This window comes from Paroedura picta, chromosome 14, assembly GCF_049243985.1.
Source record: "Paroedura picta isolate Pp20150507F chromosome 14, Ppicta_v3.0, whole genome shotgun sequence".
In the NCBI taxonomy this organism is placed as follows: Eukaryota; Metazoa; Chordata; class Lepidosauria; order Squamata; family Gekkonidae; genus Paroedura; species Paroedura picta.
The window spans coordinates 41,471,068-41,490,077 of NC_135382.1; the positions used below are offsets into that span (position 1 = coordinate 41,471,068).

Here is a 19,010-nt window from a genome sequence, read left to right on the forward strand (position 1 = left end):
AAAGATGGTGAGGGGTTTGGAGACCAAGACGTATGAGGGGGACCTTGGTTTGTTTAGTCTGGAAAGGCGATGACTGCAAGGGGATCTGATAGCCAACTTTAAGTATTTAAAAGGCTGCCATGTAGAGGATGGAGCAGAGTTGTTCTCTCGTGCCCTGAAGGGACGGACCAGAACCAGTGGGATGAAATTGTCAAAAGAAATTCCATCTAAACATCCGGACTAAGTTCCTGACAGAGCGGTTTTTCAGTGGAACAGGCTTCCTCGGGAAGTGATGGGTTCTCCATTTTTGGAAATTTTAAAGCAGAGGCTGGATAGCCATCTGACAGAAGGCTGATTCTGTGAAGGTTCAAGAGAGTGGCAGGTTACACGGGATGAGTGATAGGGTTTTGAGTGTCCTGCATTGTGCAGAAGGTTGGACTAGATGACCCATGAGTTCCCTTCAAACTATGATTCTATGAAATGTAGCCATTATAAATAGAGCTGAAGGTAGTCAGTGGTGACAAGGGAAAGAACCTGGAAGCTGAGGCTATGGAAGGACACGGAGCTCGCAGAAAAGAGAGGTGCTCCAAGTTGCAGATTCTGCATTGGGCCGGTGGGTTGAGCCCGGCTGGCATCTTGTGACTCAGTGGGCAGGTATAGCACAATGGGGGCAGAGTTTTCCTGGGTAGCGGAGGCCAAGGGGTGGGAAGGAAAACTGAAGGCATGGATGGGAAGGTGAGGAAAGCAGGAAAATGGGAGAGGCTCATGGCAACATTGAGGAAAGAAAAAAACGGAGAGAGGAAAATGACACACTCCTTAGTTACTTCCCTGCTTGTCAAGGCGTCTAATTCTCTATGCAACCTTGTCTGTGGAGACCATGAGCTGGAGAATGGCCCCATGAGTGCAGATGTTCCCACCACCCTGGAAAGACTAGAAAGCACAAAGCGCGATCTCCTCCCGCCTCTCTCGCCCCCGGCCGGCTCCTCGAGCGCCCCCTCCCCGCGCGCCGCCCGTGGGGGGGGGGGGCGGGGGGGAGACGACGACGCGCGGCCTTTTCCCCAAGCTCCGCCCCTGGGCGGAGGGACGCGCGCGCGAGGGCGAGAGAGAGAGAGAGAGAGCGCGAGAGAGCCCTGCGGGGGCGCGCCGTCCGCTCCGCTCCGCTCCGCTCCGCTCCGCCGCGCCATGTGGTCGGCCGACGAGGTCGCCGCCGCCTGCTGCCGCCACTACGACGCCCGCCTGCCCAAGCGCGGCAAGCCCGACCCCGCGCGCCGCCAGTGGACCCAGCTGGCCGCCGTGGCGGAAGTGCGCGCGGGGGGAGGCGGCGCCCGGCCAGGTGAGGAGGAGGGGGGGTCTCCATTTTTGGAAATTTTAAAGCAGAGGCTGGATAGCCATCTGAGGGGGGGGGGGTCCAGGGTGTCTGGCGGCGCTGCGGGGGAGGCCCGGCCCGGCCGGCTGGCTCCTGCTTTTGGACAGCCGGGCCCCTCGTCTGGCTGGGCAGGCCTCGCCGCCTCCCTGCTTGCCCACGCCGGGCTCTTGCCTCCTCGCAGCTCCGGCGGTCGTTGCCGTGGGGACGGGGACCAAATGCATCGGCCAGTCCAGCCTGCGCAAGACCGGTAAGCAGCCCGCCCCCCCTCCCCCCGGGCTGCGGGACCCCCTCCCCCCTGGCCATGGCCATGCCGACCTCCCTCCCTCCCTCCCTCGGCAGGAGACGTGCTCAACGACAGTCACGCCGAAGTGGTGGCCAAGAGGAGCTTCCAGAGGTGAGCCGGGCTGCAGCGGCTGTGTCCGGAGGGGCAGCTGGGATGACTGAGAAGAGCCGGTCCTTCCTGGTATAGGCCCCCATAGGCCTATGGGAGGAGGAGGGAGGTTCATTCAGTGGCTTTTGCCCCAGTATGGTTTTATGGTTTTGCATGCATTTTATGTGGGTTTTACATTCTATTGTAAACCAGTGGTCCCCAACCTCCCCTCTGTTGTGGGGAGAGGAATGGGAAGGCGACTGTAAGCCGCTTTGAGCCTCCTTCGGGTAGGGAAAAGCGGCATATAAGAACCAACTCTTCCTCTTCTTCTTTATCACTGGAGACCAGTCAACGCTTGACAATTTTACTGAGGCCTGGGGGGTGGTGGTAGTCTTTTGCGAAGGAACGTCGCCGTGGCCTGAGCCCCTACTCCACTTGCTTTCCCGCTGGCGCCCCTGACTTCCCGCCGCCTGCTGGGGGGTGCTGCCAGCAGCAGCTGCGCAGTGCCACGCCGAGGGGGAGCCCCAGTCATAGCAGCCACTGGAGAGCACCAAAGGTGAGCCGGCGGCAGAGAAGCTTTCAAAAATCGGGTGGTTTGACTGGTCCTCCAGAGATTCCTGTTCTTGGCTCAGTCTGATGTAGCCGCAGTGATCCATACCATAGTCATGTCTAGTCTGGACTGTTGCAGTGCACCTGAAGGCCATCTTTGAAGATTGCTTGGAGGTGGTAGCTAGTCTTAAATGCTGCAGCTAGAATTCATGTGGCCCCAATATTATAGCAATTAAACTGGTCCCCAGTGTGCTTCCCAGCCTGGTTGATTTGAGACTGGACTCTCTCAAGGACTGTCTTCTCCAGTCCAGGAATTAAGAACACAGGGAGAAGGGCCATCAACCAGAAAAGCTTGTCTGTTGGATGGATAAAAGAGGTCTTTCAGTAATGGCCTTTCAATTATGGAACAGTATCATCCGGAGGTTCATGAAGCCCTCTCTGAGGTAGTTGAAAACCATTTTATTCATGAGGCCATTTGATTCATTTCAACTCTTTTGCCTACCAGCAGTTTTAAATTAAGAGTTTTAAACAAGTTTTAAGGGGCTCAGGAAGAGGTACTCTTTCCCACTAGGTACCTCCTTCACCAGCTGTGGCTAGCAGCTGTGCAACAAGAGACAAGCATCTTTAGCCCAGGAACTGAGTACGGGATGTGGATTCTCAGACCAGACATCACCTTTGTTTTTTTCTCTAGCCACACCCCTTGTAAGTATATTGATTTGATCTTTGGGCCTGCTGGGTGACCAGTTACTTTCTTGCCCTTTCTTGCCCCTCACAAGACTGTGCTGCATGCATCTAGAACAGGCAGTAGTTGGCATCTCCAGTGGGGGGTAAAGTCTTGTTGGGGTCAGCTCCAACAAAGAGTTTGCAAACCTCTTCCCCCCCCCCCCCCCCGCCCCTGATCCCTTAAAGGTCGGCAGCTGGGAGCCTAGGCCTACTTATTTCAATCCAGGTGACTTGATTGGGGGAAGGGGAGTGAAGTGAGGCGCAAAACTGGTAAACCGAATTGAGCCCCATGAACATAGGACTGGGTGTGCATCTGGTGTGGATTGGAGGGCTCTCCACCTTCATACCACCCTGCCTGCAGTGGTGAGAGGAGTCTTCCACACATGACTGGGGCTTTGAATATTATTTTCATTGAAAGAGCCACACCCTTTGGACAGTTTCGCAATTAGTGACAGCAAATCTCTCCAGAGCTTAGAATCATAGAGTTTGAAGGGGCCATACAGGCCATCTAGCTTGCCATGCCTTAAATGCCTACGATTCCCTGTACCAGTACACGTGTTTGAGCAAAATTTCTGATGCATTGTGGACACACTTCCAGGAGCATGCCTGCATACCTGAAAGTGTCCCTATAAAGGGGGCAGAAGTGGGTGAGAATAGTGTAGCTGGCCCTGCACCCCCCCCTTCACTGGTTCCCTGCTGTCAGCCATGGTGATGTTGCTTGTTCCTGGGAGAGCCTCCCTCTGAGCTGCCACATAATTTCTTCCAGGTGGGGATGCTTCTATTATCCCAGTGATTGAAGAGGAGGCCAAGGCGTGTCTAATGGTGGCTCCCACGGGCACTGTGAGCTTTGGAGTGCAGTGGAATGAAAAGGAAGCTGAAGAGGCTATAGGTAGCCCCCTCCCCAAGAGAACTAAGGTGGATGCTCAGGGGTTTACCAAGTGTCCTGCAACTGTCCACAGCTCACTCCCAGCGTCAGATATCCATAGAACTGGGGCAAAGTGTGTCCCGGGGGGGGCAGGTGACTCCCTGCAGCCTGGCAGTGAGTACCACACTGTGGGGCTCCTGCGGATAAAGCCGGGCCGTGGATCGAGAACAGCCTCCATGTCTTGCAGTGACAAGCTGGCCCGCTGGAACGTGCTGGGCTGGCAGGGAGCACTCCTGATGCATTTCCTCCAGCTGCCCATCTACCTGTCAGCTGTGGTGGTGGGTGGCAAATGCCCCTACAGCCAGGAGGCCATGGAGAGGGCCATTGTTGCACGGTGAGTGAACCACTCGGGAGGGAGCTCTCATGAAGAATTGCTAAGCCTGGCCCATCTTCTACCTACATAAGCAGCTGTCTTCAAGAGCTGCTGAGCAGTGTGTGAGGGCTGTAGCCCTTCCCTTGGGGATGGGAGGGGGTGAGAGATGCAGGGCTGTAAACGTTCCTCATGAGCTGAATGCTGCTTGGTGGGCAAGCAATGAAGAACATTTGGAGCACTAAGCATGTCGCCAGAGTGTGTGCATGTGAGTGGATTTTCATTTCCTGCTGTGGGTCTTTTCCCTGGCCTCTCATTGCCTCTCCTAAGCCTTGGTCCCCTCCAATTCCAGTGGCAACCATAGAACTGAGGTGGCATCTGAACCCTCCAGGAGCATGAACAGCAGTTCTTGGGAACAGAAGAACAATTTCTCCTATCAGTCTACATTGGTTTGAGTGACAGAGACTTATAGGGCAGTTCTCTTCTTTGCCTTGGCAGTACCCAGGGTCTCCATCCCAGGAACCGGTGGCCAAAAGGGCCTTTCCACATTGCCATCTTATAGGAGGGGACTCACTTGGATAAGACTGAACTTGGAGTGCTAATATATGCCTCTGTAATCTCCAAGCTTGACTCCTGTACTCTACTTGAGACTGCTTGAAGACATTTGGGGAGCTTTGTTGAGTGCAGAATGCAGCTAAGACAGGACGCTGACGTCCTACAGAGCAGAACCACTAGTCTGGAGCCCAGGAGCGTACCACTTTAGGGACCAGCAAGATGTTTGGGTCTAAGCTTTTGGAAGGCCACACCCCACTGTCAGCTTCTTTTGCTTCGACAGCTTTTCCCCCAGATTCCTGTGCTACTAGACTAGAATCTAGTTCTTCAGTTGCAGGCCAGACAATACAGCAGTCATTTCCTTGGTCACCCTTCTGTGTTTGGATTTGATTCAAGGTACTTGGAAGTCTCTTGTGAGCCTCTTGTGGCGCAGAGTGGTAAGGCAGTGATATGCTGTCTGAAGCTGTCTGCCCATGAGGTTGGGAGTTCAATCCTAGCAGCCGGCTCAAGGTTGACTCAGCCTTCCATCCTTCCGAGGTCGGTAAAATGAGTACCCAGCTTGCTGGGGGGTAAATGGTAATGACTGGGGAAGGCACTGGCAAACCACCCCGTATTGAGTCTGCCATGAAAACGCTAGAGGGCGTCACCCCAAGGGTCAGACATGACTCGGTGCTTGCACAGGGGATACCTTTACCTTTTTACTTGGAAGTCTTTTAGCCTGGGACCTCACAACAGATGGGCTGCCCACTAAGATCCTATAAAATAGGGGCCATCATCATAGGCGGGCCTTTTCTGATCTGTGATAATTCTGACCAACCCCTCTTCCTGGGGCTGGTTTGATCAAGAATGTGGAGAAGCTAGGGAAAATGTAAAAATATATTTGCTGAATGGAAAACAGATGATGAGAGCCATCTTATAACCAGCTGATACCTTTAAGGTTGCAGGCGGTGAATCCTACAATGTAATTTCCTGTTAAGCATAGGAGCACTGAGTGCCTCCAGAATTATTATGGGAGAGAAGCAAAAGGTTCCCCCTAATTTTTCGACCCCAAATATTAATTCTATGGCCTCTCTCTGCACGCGCACATCCATGCATCCCTACCCCCTGGGCAGGCTCTGAAAGATCCCTGGCCCTTCCATTGTTTTCTTGTAGGAAAGGTGCTGCAGTGCTTAAATTGTACCAAAATGATAAAACAGTCTGTGGACAGATAAATTCACTGGTGAGAGCTTGTTTACTTCAGTCTTCTGTACATCATCATCCTTTGCCATATTCCTCAGTGGCTGTTCTGCCTTCACTGCCCTGCAGGTGTCAGCATGTTCTTTGTTTACCAGACGGTTTCCAGGTTTACAAGGTGAAAACCGTTCAATCTGGCTTGCATTTCCACCACAGTCGGCAAGCAATTGAGGACAGCCATCTTCAGAGCCCAGGCAAGGTGGCTCCGTGTGGTGCTGGTGAGTGTCCAGGGCAGTAGAGGAGGGGGGTGGTCTCCTTTATAGGCATGCTTGAGGTGCAGGAAGGAGGGCTGCTTGGATTGCAGTGGGACTGAATTGGCTGGAACTGTAGGTCAGCCCCTCTCCCCCAGCAGAAACAGTCAAGAAGGTCTAGGGGAGTTTAGCGGAGGGAAGGAGGGAGGCAGGCACTGGAGTGCTTGCTTAGCTAAAGGCCTCTGCTCCGAGCATCCGGCACAGTAAGCATGGGTGACCTATGCACAGGCCCTGGAGCTTGGTCAGGGGAGGATGGAGACACAGACTGCATGGAAGAAGCAGGATCTGAGGAGCAGTTTATTGAGGGGAGGGAGAGATGGTGCCTTTGAGGGACAGGAACTACAGTCCAAGGGGCCTGGAGTGCAGTGGGGCACTAGGTATTGTGCTCTGTGTTCCTTCCACTGAATTGCTATCAAGTAACTCCTGCTTGTTTTGTTTACCAGCCATCAGCTGGAGCGAGGTTCCTGAACAGCCACTAGATGTCACATCCAATGGCTTCAAGCAGGGGACAACCAAGGAAGCTGTGGGCAGCCTCAAGTCTCGGTGTGTTCATAGCCAGAGATGCGGCTGTGCTAGCTGTGAGGCAGCCGTTGCCCCTGCTGCCCTTCTTAGGCTGGGATGTGTGTGTTTGGAGACAGCACATTCAGTGCTGGGACGGGAGGAGCACACATGCACGTCTTGAAGTGATGAGAAGGGGTGTGAGAACAGGGTCTAAGTGTGTTTCGCAGAAGCTCAGAGTCTCTCGTCTGGATGGTTTTATGATGGGTGTTTGATTGTTCATCTCCCTACTACAGAGAATTGTGGGAGGACTGTGAGCTTGCATGTGGGGCATTGAATCTGATTGGTAGTTTGGAGGTTCCCAGATTAGAGGCAGAGTTGTTATCAGCACTGTCTCAAAGAAGAGTTGTGAAGCCTCATGCAGGCTGGACTAGGTTTGAGAAGACTTCGGTTCAAAGTCCTGTTGTCATGGGAAAGATCAGGTGGCCTAAAGGTGTGCACATCCCCTCCCCCCCATAACTTCATTTTGGAAGAGGAAGGTGGAGGAGCAGAAAATCACATGCACTGCTGTGAGCACCACAGAGGAAAACTGGAATGAAACTGGCATAAATGTGATTAAAGAAACAACTGAACATAAACCACATTGCTAGAGGGGACTCTGAAAACCAGGGTGCCCTCATCACCCCCTCCTGCATGTACTGGACAGGAAATCTGCTGCTTGCTGACTGGCAGGATTGATTTTCTTACTGGAGCAGTGCCTGGAGAAGTAGAAGTCACCCAGGATGGTCATTCAGGGCAGAAGCTAAGCCCAGAGAATACCTCTTTGCTCCCTTTCTTGAAACAGGCAAAGGGACAGTGAGGAGTAAATTGGAGCAGAACCCCTAAGAGCAACTGACTGGCCCCTTATGTGTGCAGCAGGACCACAAAGCAACAGTTTTGCACCAAGCACCAGCCTAATACCTTTATATGGAGAGTATTCTGATCTGGCATCTCTCACCATCACGAGAGAGATAGCTGAGCAGGCAGAGTTACCAAAAGAGGGGAGAACAAGTGGAGAGGCTAGAATCCTGGGGTGCTTTAGTGCAGCTGTCCCCAACCCCCGGTCTGGGAACCAGCACTGGGCCGTGGATCAATTGGTACCGGGCCACGGCCCCTCCTCGTTCTCCCTGGCTGCTGCCTCGGGGGCTGCCCTGCCACTCTGCCACCAGCTCACCTTTGGTGCTCTCCAGCGGCCACCATGGCTGGGGCTCCCCCTCACCGTGGCACTGCGCAGCTGCTGCTGGCAGCACCCCCCAGTGGGTGGCGGGAAGTCAGGGCTGCCAGCAGGAAAGCAAGCGGAGCAGGGGCTCAGGCGGTGGTGGCAATGTCCCTCGGAAAAAGACTACCCCTCCCCAGCCTCAGTAAAATTGTCAAGCGTTGACTGATCCCCAGTGATAAAAAGGTTGGGGACCACAGCTTTAGTGGACACGAGGAAACTCATGGGTCTCTGACAATGTGCAAAAGGGAAAATTCACACCTATGCAACCCTCATTCGGATCAGGGCCTGTAAGTTAACTCTTCTGTCTCTGCATGGTTTAATCAAAACTAGCTCCCTCCCAACATGCTTATTAGCATTTTAAAGGGAAGAAAAGCAGAGTCCAGTCTCTCTTTCTTGGCAGGTCTCGGATTTGCAAGGTAGAATTGTTCCATGAATTCCTGAAGCTGGTGGCCCACATTCCACAGGAGGATCTACCAGGAACTCTCAGGTGAGAAAGTCCCTGACTGGTGCGTTCTGGACTCCCCAAGCCCAATGCCTCTGGTTGACTCGTAAGCTGGGAGGGTAGGCATTGTTTTTTCTCCTTTCCATTTCCCCCCTCCCCATTACTCTGTTCATCCATATTGTGATTGAAGATAGTGTTTCTGTCACTACTGCCACCTTTTCTGTGCTCCACTTGTGGCCTGCCTTGTCCTCGGCAAGAACAATTTTCTGCATACCTGCAGGAGTATCTGAAGGATTCCAGAAATGCAAATAATCGTATCTTCCACCAAAGAAAGGGCTTGGGCTGGTTTGTTACCCGCTGCAGCTGGAAGCTGGAGAGTTCAGGCTTGACTTGGATATGAGAGCAGTGATTGTGTTCTGTGCCCCCAAGTGAATGCGGGCCAGGTGTCCCTTGCGCAACTGATACATTCTGTCCCCAGACACACATGCACTCTAGCAGTTTTTCAATTTCCTGTGAAATTATTTCTCAAAGCCTGGGGCTTGTTTTCCATCTGCTTCTGTCCAGAGAGCTGAGCCTCAGCTGGTTTGGACTTGAACCTTCTATTCCTCCCTGTGGAGTGGGAGGAGGGCTGAGTTTGGCTGTGTCCCATCTGTGGGTAACACTGGACTGAGCCTGTCTTGTGGGGGGTTGAGCCTTGAGCACAGCAGGCCCAAGAGCCCCCATTGAAGCAGTTTCATCTTCTCCAAAATGAGGCTGCTTTGCCCTTCATCTGTGCTGTGTGCTGGCAGAGATCCATCAAGGCTGCAGCCAGATCATGCCAGAGCAAGGTGAGCAGCAAGCCCCTCATCATTTTGGTTGTGTAAATGTCTGTCATGCCCAAGGATGCCATAGGCTTCCAAAGACAGCCAAGGGTTAACTCCTCGCAGAATGAATGCTTGAGGAAATCACAGGCATAGGAGTTAGGAGTGCTGCTGGATGAGAGCAGTGGTCCATTTAGTCCAGTATCCTGTCTCAAAAGAGTTGACTGCCTCTGCCACTAGCACCAACAGCCACTGACAGACCATGGTCCTCTGAGCTCTCTCAACCCCACCTGCCCTGCAAAGTGCCTGTTGTGGGGAATGGAAGTGATGGTGATTGTAGCCACTTTGAGACTCCTTAAAGTAGAAAAAAGCAGGGTATGAAAAACAACTCTTCCAATCTCCAGCAGAGAGTTAGAACATCCAGGTTGACTCTTCCACTTGGCCATCTGGCTCCAAGATCTTTTTCCCTCCCAGACTCGGCAAGTCTGGATTCCATTAGCCTATTCTTGAACTTGGGATATCTTGTCCCAGTGTGCATCATCTTACATGGAAGTTCATGGAACGTAATGTGCTGCCCACTCACCCAGTTTGGAGATATCTTCCCAGAGTTCTTCATAGCTCACCATCTTGTATTTATGTATTGATTTGACTTTTATACCACCCTCCTGGCAGGCCAGCTCAGGACGCGGTCTACGTTATATAAACAATGATAAAAATACAACGAACTAATTGGATAAAATATAATCAACATTAGCATGCTCAGTGCAGTGTCAACGGAAACAACCCATTTTCAGATGCTGGCGATTGTCACCCAGGCCTGGTTACAATCTGGGGATTCTCACAATAGGTAGTAAGTAGGTAGTAGGTATGTGGAGCCTTGGTAGATGTTAGCTTTGGCTTCAACCAAAAGCCTAGCAGAAGAGCTCTGTCTTAGAGACCATGCGGAACTGTTCCAGCTCTGATAGGGCACAAATGTGTTCTGGGAGCTTATTCTACCATGCAGAGTCAGAAAAAATGTCTTGGCCCTGGTTGTGGCCAGATAGCCCTTGAAACCAGGGATGACCGATTGGTGTTATTAGAGTGGAGGGCTCTTCATCGGGATATAAAGAGGCGGTCTCTCAGATACAGGACCCAGAGCATAAATGGCCTTACAGGTAAGTACCAGTGCCTTAAACTTTATTTGGAATTCACCCAGTAACCAGTGCAGCTGCCGGAGCACAGATCAAATGTGTGTCCAGTAACGTGTACCTGTGCCACGTTATAGACCAGGTGTAATTTCTGGAGCAAGGATAAGGGTAGAATTACATAGAGCAAGTTACAGAAGTCTAGTCTAGAGATGACCGTTGCATGGATGACTGGCTAGGTATTTCGCAGCCAAGTAAGGTGCTAGTAGTTTGGCTTGGTGAAGATGAAAGAGCTAGCCACAGTGCTCTTGAGACCTGTGCTTCCATAGATAAAGAAGTGTCCATGGTCACACCCATGTTTCTGGCTGAGGTGGCAACCAACAGTTGGACCCTGTCCCGACAGGCTAAGTGTACTTCTTTACCCAGCATGGAAGAGCTCTTACCAGGGAGGGGTACATAGAGTGGTGCTGGGAAGCTGTTTGCCACTTCAGAATCAAAGAATGGTAAGGGGCCTATGCTCAGCGCAGGAAATCCAAAGCGAGAGCATTCCCAGGGATGTCTTCTTTATGTTTGGGGAGGGTTGGTGGAAGGGAAACAAGGCAGGGAAAGCAGCCATGTCCATAATGCACCCAGCTTTTGTTCATCCTCTTCCTCAGAGCTAAGAGACTGCAGACCTACTGGGAGTACAAGGAAGCTGCTGTTGGTTACCAAGAGGGTTGGAAGGAGCTGCGCGGCCAGGCTTTCTGTTCCTGGGTGAGAAACAGCCGGGATTACCTGAACTTCACCTAGAGGAAAGGAGCCGTACTAGCCTGTTGAGGTGTGAGAACTCATCTGTCCTGAGCTATTGGCAGACAGAGATGAATGCACTCAGCGGCCTGTCCAGTTTTGGACAGTTTTGGATTCTGTTACTTTAAATGAAATGATTTTTTAAAAATAACATACGTCTCATTCCTCAGACTTCCCAATCTTGACAGAGACAGACTCAGGTCAGCAAATTGCAGAACAGGTGCACAGTTCGGGCATTGTATTTGCTGCCCCCTCCTATTATGGGTGGGTGGACAAAAATGCCCCCTTTAATTTGCGTTCCCCAGAGAGGTCTCTGCCCTCCTGCATTTGCCCAATTGAGATCCTTGCTTGCCATACTTAGTTGCCTCTTTTGTTCTTCACAGAAAGCTTTTCAAAGCTTGGGAGGCCCAAAATAATAGTGGGTAATGCTTGTTTTCTTCCTATCCTTGAAGTGATTGTGGTTGAGATCAGTCACAGGATTGGTTGCACTTCATTCCTACCTGCTTCATTGAGTCCGGGTGGAGATGTTGAGGTCACAGTGACCCATGAGAACCTCCTGGGTCAAAAGCAACTAGAAGGCTATAGAAGGCCTTCATCTCAGATGTTCCAGATCCCTGGGACTGAACCTTAGCTCCTAAGTGGGCGCTGGACATTGTGATGCTGAACACCCACATGCGCTTGGGCTGCTCGCTACCGACACAACTAATACCATATTAAGTTGGAAACAATGTTTTTCCCCTTTTTCTTGAGGGCTTTGGGGAAAAAAGAGAGATCATCTTTGTCATGTATACAAATCCACCAGGGCACCCAAGTTGCCCCCATTCTGATACTAGCAGGCTGCCCTGCAGTGGGGGCTACCACACCCTAGCATGTCGAGAGAGGTGGCTGGGGTGGGCTACTTTTCTGTGAGATTAGCTGGGTCCTATGGGCTGGAAGAGCTGACTGGTGCTAGCCTCTCCAGCTATGGAGGAGATTGGAAGCAGCCCAGGACACAGTTGTGCCCAGAAGTCAGGTGAGCGGTAAGCAGGGAGGGAAGGCTGACCTGCTGAGGCTACAGGCACAGGGAGAAGAGGAGGGAGCAAAACAGCTCCACTAGTGACCCTGTGGAGTTTGACACCACAAATTACAGCTCGTGTGTGTGTGTGTGTGTGTGTGTGTGTGTGTGTGTGTGTGTGTGTGAAATAGAGTCGTCTTTTATATACTGATTCTCTTTTTGGGGGGTGGGGGATTCTCCATCTTTTGAACAGAGATATTACTGTCCCACATTATTGCTGTAAATATGAAATGTTTAGTTTTGATTCTCTGATGTTCCATAACTGTGGTTGAACAGTTCCTTTTTGGGGGCAGAACAGCAGAAATGTCTGCAGGTCACACAAGCAAGATTACTGCCCAAACTCCTCTCTTACTCTCCTAACCCATTATTACCATCCATTACCCAGAGGGTGTGGGATTGCTAGCCTTGTATCAGTCCTGCAACATTCACCTCGAAGGACTGAGAAAAAGATGGCCTCTTTGCCTAGATTTTCATGGCACCAACCTACATTTATTCCAGCATTATCAGGCATTTACTCTGACAAATGAACTAAAAAAGCACTGGTAACTTGAGCCAGTGGACCTGGGAGACTACACAAAAAGTTTTCAACAAACAAGGTTTTCAATAAGGAGTTTTCTGTTCCCCCAGAGGGTCGGATCAGAACCAATGGGTTGAAATAAATTCAAAAGAATTTTCAGCTAAACATCTAGAAGAAGTTCCTGACAGAGCAGTTCCTCAGTGGAACAGGCTTTCTTGAGAGGTGGTGGGTTTCCTTCTTTGGAAGTTTATAAGCAAAGGCTGGAGAGAAATGCTGACAGAAATGCTGATTTTATGAACTTAAGCAGATTGTGAGTGGGTGATCGGGAAGGGATGTGCCAGTGTTTGTCTCTTGAGGCCCTTCCTTGCATACTAAGGGAAGACAGGCAGAGGGCAGGACCAGGCAGCGCGCCTACCCACCCTGGCAGGAGCGCAACTTACCATCGCGCCCCAGGCCAGGAATCTGAGGTGGCCATCGATGCCTCCCTGACTATGGAGGCTCAGGTCAAGAGAGTAGCGGGTCAGGCGTTTTTCTATCTTTGCCAGGTTCGACTACTAGCGCCCTACCTGTCCCCTGACCACTTGGCTACAGTGATCCATGCGACAGTCACCTCCAGAATAGATTTCTGTAATTCGCTCTACGCCGGCCTACCCTTGTCTCTGATCCGGAAACTCCAGATAGTGCAAAATGCAGCTACTCGGATCCTCACTGGTACACCTTGGAGGGCCCATATCCAGCCTGTGCTGAGGCAGCTGCATTGGTTGCCAATTGCTGCCTGGATCAGGTTCAAGGTTCCGGTTTTGACCTTTAAGGCTATACGCGGGTTGGGACCCACATACCTGAGGGACCGTGCTGCGTGGGCGTGGCCGTCGCCCTGCCGGTCCCCAGCCAAAAAAAGGTTGGGAACAATGCTTTAGGACAGTGGTCCCCAACATTTCTGAGGCTGGGGACTGGCAGGGCATCGGGCTGAGCCTGCGCGGACCGCGCCCGCTCATCGGACCGTGCCCCCACGGGCAACGCCCGTGCCCGCACGGCCCGGCCCTGATTCCCTCTCCCCGCCCCCCCGCAGTAAGAAGCTTGCGGCCTGGGAAGTTTTTTACTGCGGGGGGGGGGGGCGGGGAGAGGGAGCCGCGGCCCGGCAGGTTGGGGACCACTGTTTTAGGATGCTTTGGGCTGATCCTGCGTTGAGCAGGGGGTTGGACTAGATGGCCTGTATGGCCCCTTCCAACTCTATGATTATATGATTCTATATGTGTGGGCATCTGCAGGAGGACCAGCAACAGTGGCGCCCCCCCCTGCTTGCCCTGTCCCTATGAGAGGGTTGTTAAACCCCAGGTTGAGAACCATTGCCCTAGGGCATAAGAGTAAACTATGTCAGATTTTTAAAAAAATAAACAACAATTGATTAAAAGATTTCAGGGTGAAGCAAGTTAAAGACCTGTTAGTCTATCATTTTTATCCAGTAAACCACTAGAAAGTTGTTATGGTTATAATTGTGAAGCTCCTCAAATAACTACTTCATCCAGAGAAAGAATGAGTACAGATTTTGCTAGGGCACCCTTACTTTGGCAGGCACATTCAGCCCCTAAAACCAAAGAAAAGCCTGCCCCTCCCCTTTGTAGCTCTTTATGCTGAAGGACAAGTACACTAGGATCTTGCACATTAAAACAAGGCTAGAAGATATAATAAAATCACCACGTTTGTGAGATAAGTTTTAATTATTCCTTCCTCTAGCAGAATTCACCAAGAGGAATATATAAGCCGACATGAACATATCAGTATCTTGATACTGCTGAGAATAACCTAGAAGCCCCCATGTCATTAAATAAACATACACTGCAAGCCTCCCCCCCTCCTTTTGACTACTTTTGCTTAAGTATTTAAACAATGATGCCATGAAATGTTCCTCAGTAATGGAGGCTATGGAATTTACAGCCATGATAATATGCAACAGGGGGAAAAAACCCTTATAAATTACTAGTCTAACAAACTGAAATCTGTCATTACATTAAATCAATGCAGTGAGGGATGCAGGATGTGCCAAGGAAGGGTCACAATCACAAATCACAGGCTATTTACAGAAGGCGAAGGAGGGTAAGATGCCTTCAGACACCAAACGTGTTTTCTCCACTGTAGGCCACATACAAGAATCCATCCTCGTCCTTTTCCTTTTCATACAGCTGCCCCATAGTCAGGCTTGAAGAAGAAAAAAAGGAAGTGAGACACCAGCCAAAAAAAAAAGGAGCGGAGTACATACTGAACAGAAGCTAAGGCAAACTTGCAAGCATGGGGTTGCAGAAGTGCTTCTGCCCAACAGCCTCAAAACTCACGCATGTCTCACAGCCTCTTGGGAAAAGATTTGGGTTTGTGTCAAGTGCTGGGCTGCCTAATAATAGTATTGCACATAATACTGAATTTTTAAAAATGCCCACTCAGTACTGCAGCATCTACCACACACCAGCTCTTCAGCCACACCCAGAACCAAGCCCCAAATCACTACCCTGTAGTTGGCTCTGTGACCAACTGTTCCAGCGTGCAGCCAATTAGAATGCTTCGGAATCTCGTTTGTGCAGCGCAACTCAAGCATACAGTCTATGCAAAAGTACTTGAAGTCATGCAGGTTCACAATTTTTTTTATATCCTCCCTTAATTCCTTCTGCATCTCAAGATCAACCTTAGGGGTTTGATGTGGGGAGGGGCATAGCACTCCCTTCTTTGGGGTAACCCTTAGGCTACTCTAGTAATTTTAGTGATTTTGTGGGGCAGTTTCTTCCGCATAATGTTTTCTAGCTTACTTTATGCTCCTTTTGATATGCAGAGTGACAATGTCCTTGTGTTTTCCCTGTTTTGGCAAGCACTGCGGCAGCATGGAAAATGTGAATCAGAGCCTCCTGGATTTTTGTCTCACACTCTGATTCTTCACTGTCCCTGGAAAGGCTATTTACAGTTTATGCTAGGATGCCAAAGTTGACCTGGCTATAGGATACTTGCCTTGGTGTAATGTCCACACTACGTTTCAGAAATACATCTAGGCTCAATAAATCCCAGGTGTCAGGTCACTATGATGCCAGCATTTTGGTCATCCTCAGCACATATACAATACCTACTTATTATTTCACATCAGAATGTTTGCTATATAACAGTGCTTGTGCATGAAATTCTTGTCATTTTCTGTTTATATGTTAACTTTATACTATTCAGTGGTGGTAGACAAATTTATTTCTTAAGTAGTTTCATACTAGCTCCCATATTCAATTAAGCACAGCTTTTTATAGCAATAATGAAATTATGAGAAATTGTAGAGAAGTAAAGGATAGGATTAAAGATTGGTTTTATGTTGTTGTTGTTAGGTGCGAAGTCGTGTCCAACCCATCGTGACCCCACGGACAATGATCCTCCAGGCCTTCCTGTCCTCTACCATTGCCCGGAGTCCATTTAAGTTTGCATCTACTGCTTCAGTGACTCCATCCAGCCACCTCATTCTCTGTCGTCCCCTTCTTCTTTTGCCCTCAATCACTCCCAGCATTAGTTTTATATACTACAACAATTCAATAAACTTACAAGAAACAGTCCATAACTAGGATTAGGTTGTGTAGTAGCTAGAACTAGAGATGCAAAGGTTGGGGGGGGGGGAGGTTTTTTTAATACTTTCCCTTTGCTTTTCCTTAATACCCCATCCCTTTTTTTCTGTTCCAAAATTAGGAAAGATTGAGAAGCACCAAAAATAATACCTATGAAATGTATAATTTGGAATTAGTATAATGCTTTATAAGGCTATATCAACTGAGAAGGTATATTGTGAAATTTGTATGTAAGATATCCCTACAGCATTAGATAACAATAATTGCTGAATTTATTGTAGACATATGTAACATTTTCAAGAACATTTATCATTGAAATGTGACTTCAGTATTTTTGATGTTATAAACTTTAACATATCTAAATATACTGCTAACTCTATCTATTCTTACAGAGTTTCTATCCAAGTAATCTATTTTCTTTTGCTTATTACAGAATTTGTTTTCTACCTTCAACTTCACTCCACACTTCTCAGATGGCAGAGACATGTGGTAAAGTAGCACAAAGTGCAGCAGACTGCATTCTCTGCCGTTTTGCTTGTCAAATTCCAAAAAAAGCATTTATACTTTTGAATTTCATAAATAAGTAATACAACTCTATATTTCACTCTCTACATTCTCACCAAAAAGGACTCAAGGACTCATTGTCCTTTTCATTTTATCCTCACAACATTTGAGAGGTAGTTTAGGCAGAGTGTGTGTGTCTGACCAAAGGTCACCCAGTTGTCTTCCACCTGCATTCCCCAGGTTCCCCACACTCAACCCCCACTACACTGTACTGTTTTCTCAGTGTACAAAATACAAAACCCTAAAAGCTGAAAAATAAGCCTGGTTCCTCGGGTCAGAGGCAAAATTCTGGTGTGGGGGTTCCTTTGAATGGATGCTTAGAGCAGTTGTGTTCAACTTTCTGACTGTGGAGGAGCCCCTGAAATAATTTTTCAACCTTCAAGGAGCCTGGATAAGGTGTCAGCTGGACACACCTCTGTCATACCCTCCAGAAGTGACATCACCACCTGCATTAACAGGCAGGCTCAAGGAGGACGCACAGGAGGTGATTTAAAGTAGGAGTAGGCCTGCAGGCTGCACCCCCTCTCACGGGTTGAGAACTCACTCATGCTTGGGAGAGGAAGAGGGGAGCAATGGAAATGGCTGGCCAAGTCCATTAAGGCAGAAGGGAAAAGATTGCAGACCCCCTTCCAGACTCCAGGGGGACCATGAACCCCTGGTTGGGAATACCTGGCTTACAAGGTTATTGAGGGGCTGTCAAAATTAGCAACAGCCACTGAAGAGCATAACTACTTGCTTCTAGTTTGCTTGCCTCCATTCAAAGTGCTGGCTTGCCTTGACAGGGCCCCACCCCCAGGCAGAACACCAGAAAGACCAACTCCAGCAGCAGAAACTTGCTATTGCTGAGATTCAGCTAGCCTTGGCTATTGCTCTGAGACTCTGGAACTCCCTCCCATAAGAGATATACTGACCAGACCTACTTTCTGCAGGCAGTGATTTCATTCTAAAATAATTTGTACTGTGGGGAGATTTAATGGTATGCTGCTTTGTACATATAATGGAACAAGTGGGATACACTTTCCCAAAAAAGCACAATCCAGTTTATCTGGGGGAGAGATGCAAGTTAAACCCATAAACTGAGAGAAGAGGCACCACATGAATACGAGACCAAAGCCTGACTAAAAATAGTTAAGAATCCCAGTGCCACATGCCCCTTCCCTTTGTCTTCATAACAATAAGGGCAGCAGCTTGCTCTGTCAGCTACACACACACACACACCAACAGAAGGGTTCTCTGCTGCTCGCCAGGGGACCTGAGTGGGCTGTGGACCCCCTCAAAGAGCCAAGCGCCCACCCTGGATCTTGGCACCATGGAAAGCTTTCCTGCCAGGCCCAGGGGGAGAGGCAATGTGCTTTGGGCGAGAGCCTGACCCCTTGCTGCCACCACTCCCCTTACCTGGACTGGGGGACGGTCTTGTCTACGAAAAGGAAGATGGCCTTCTCGGAGGGGAGCTGGATCCTCTTGCGGATGATCCACATGAACTGCGCCACGGTGATGTCCGAGGGCACCAGGTACTTCCTCTTGTCGATGTCGACGATCTGCGAGCCGGACACTTTCTCCACGATCACCTGCGCCCCCAGGAAAGCTGCTCAGGTCCGCCCGGCCGCCCCAAATCCACACCACCACCACCACCACCTCCCCCCGCCGCCGGCCCGGGGCGAGCCGAGCATCTTCCGCGCGACGCAGGGCCCCGCCGGAGAGGGAGAAGGGAGGGGCTCGGACTCACCGGGACGCGGTCGGGGTACTTGGCTCGGATCTTGGCCGACTCGACGCAGCGGTGCTCTGCGGAGGGAGAGGGCGGGGAGGTGAGGGGCGGGCCGGGGCCGGGGCCGAACCGCCCGCCCGCCCGCCCGCCCGCGCGCGCCAGGCCAGGGAGGGGGCCCGGCACTCACCGAGCGCGTGATCCTCCTTGAACATCCACTTCATGGTGCGGCCGGGCCGGGGCCGGGGCCGGGGGTGGTTCGCTCTCGGGCCTGCTCGCTCGCCCGCCCGCCCGCCAGTCACGCAGTCCGCGGCCCTCCGGCGGCGGTGACGACGACGACGCAGCAACAGCAGCGAGGCCGCTCCGGCACCGGGGGCGGGGCTTCCGGCTGGCCGGTTTCCCGGCAACGCTGCGGGAGAGGCGGGC

General features: G+C 50.7%; 2 protein-coding genes across 10 annotated transcripts; one reads left to right on the plus strand and one right to left on the minus strand.

Annotated features, from left to right (window-relative positions):
- Window positions 1-1,050: 1,050 nt before the first annotated feature.
- ADAT1 (adenosine deaminase tRNA specific 1) lies at window positions 1,051-16,910 on the plus strand. 9 transcript variants are annotated; one of them, XM_077310509.1, is made up of 10 exons: window positions 1,053-1,312; window positions 1,527-1,592; window positions 1,685-1,739; window positions 2,836-2,966; window positions 3,754-4,246; window positions 6,080-6,225; window positions 6,702-6,801; window positions 8,415-8,501; window positions 11,037-11,197; window positions 16,752-16,910. In XM_077310509.1, exons 1-9 carry the CDS (start codon window positions 1,162-1,164, stop codon window positions 11,167-11,169), a joined length of 1,362 nt encoding a protein of 453 aa, XP_077166624.1. In that variant the 5' UTR covers window positions 1,053-1,161; the 3' UTR covers window positions 11,170-11,197; window positions 16,752-16,910. The 9 variants fall into 9 exon arrangements, 7 of the variants coding, with proteins under 7 accessions (XP_077166626.1, XP_077166627.1, XP_077166628.1 ...); XM_077310510.1 differs by lacking the exon at window positions 16,752-16,910 and adding an exon at window positions 16,088-16,697; XM_077310511.1 differs by lacking the exon at window positions 16,752-16,910 and having other exon boundaries at window positions 1,051-1,312; window positions 6,164-6,225; window positions 11,037-11,317.
- On the minus strand, window positions 14,437-18,986 carry GABARAPL2 (GABA type A receptor associated protein like 2). Its single transcript, XM_077310527.1, has 4 exons — window positions 18,775-18,986; window positions 18,609-18,664; window positions 18,278-18,450; window positions 14,437-14,933 (listed from the first exon to the last, which is right to left on the minus strand). The coding sequence occupies exons 1-4, from the start codon at window positions 18,806-18,808 to the stop codon at window positions 14,843-14,845; spliced, it is 354 nt and encodes a 117-aa protein (XP_077166642.1). The 5' UTR covers window positions 18,809-18,986; the 3' UTR covers window positions 14,437-14,842.
- Between the last annotated feature and the right edge of the window lie 24 nt (window positions 18,987-19,010).

What these genes read in the sequence shown, in the direction of transcription:
- ADAT1 (XM_077310509.1), top strand. Translation starts at nt 1,162, where the DNA reads ATGTGGTCGGCCGACGAGGTCGCCGCCGCCTGCTGCCGCCACTACGAC. An exon ending in GGGAGGCGGCGCCCGGCCAG is followed by an intron (nt 1,313 to 1,526) that starts GTGAGGAGGAGG and finishes GCCTCCTCGCAG; the next exon opens with CTCCGGCGGTCGTTGCCGTG. An exon ending in TTTCTCTAGCCACACCCCTT is followed by an intron (nt 2,967 to 3,753) that starts GTAAGTATATTG and finishes AATTTCTTCCAG; the next exon opens with GTGGGGATGCTTCTATTATC.
- GABARAPL2 (XM_077310527.1), bottom strand. Translation starts at nt 18,808, where the DNA reads ATGAAGTGGATGTTCAAGGAGGATCACGCGCTCG. An exon ending in CAAGGAGGATCACGCGCTCG is followed by an intron (nt 18,665 to 18,774) that starts GTGAGTGCCGGG and finishes CTCCCTCCGCAG; the next exon opens with AGCACCGCTGCGTCGAGTCG. An exon ending in AAGACCGTCCCCCAGTCCAG is followed by an intron (nt 14,934 to 18,277) that starts GTAAGGGGAGTG and finishes TTCTTCTTCAAG; the next exon opens with CCTGACTATGGGGCAGCTGT.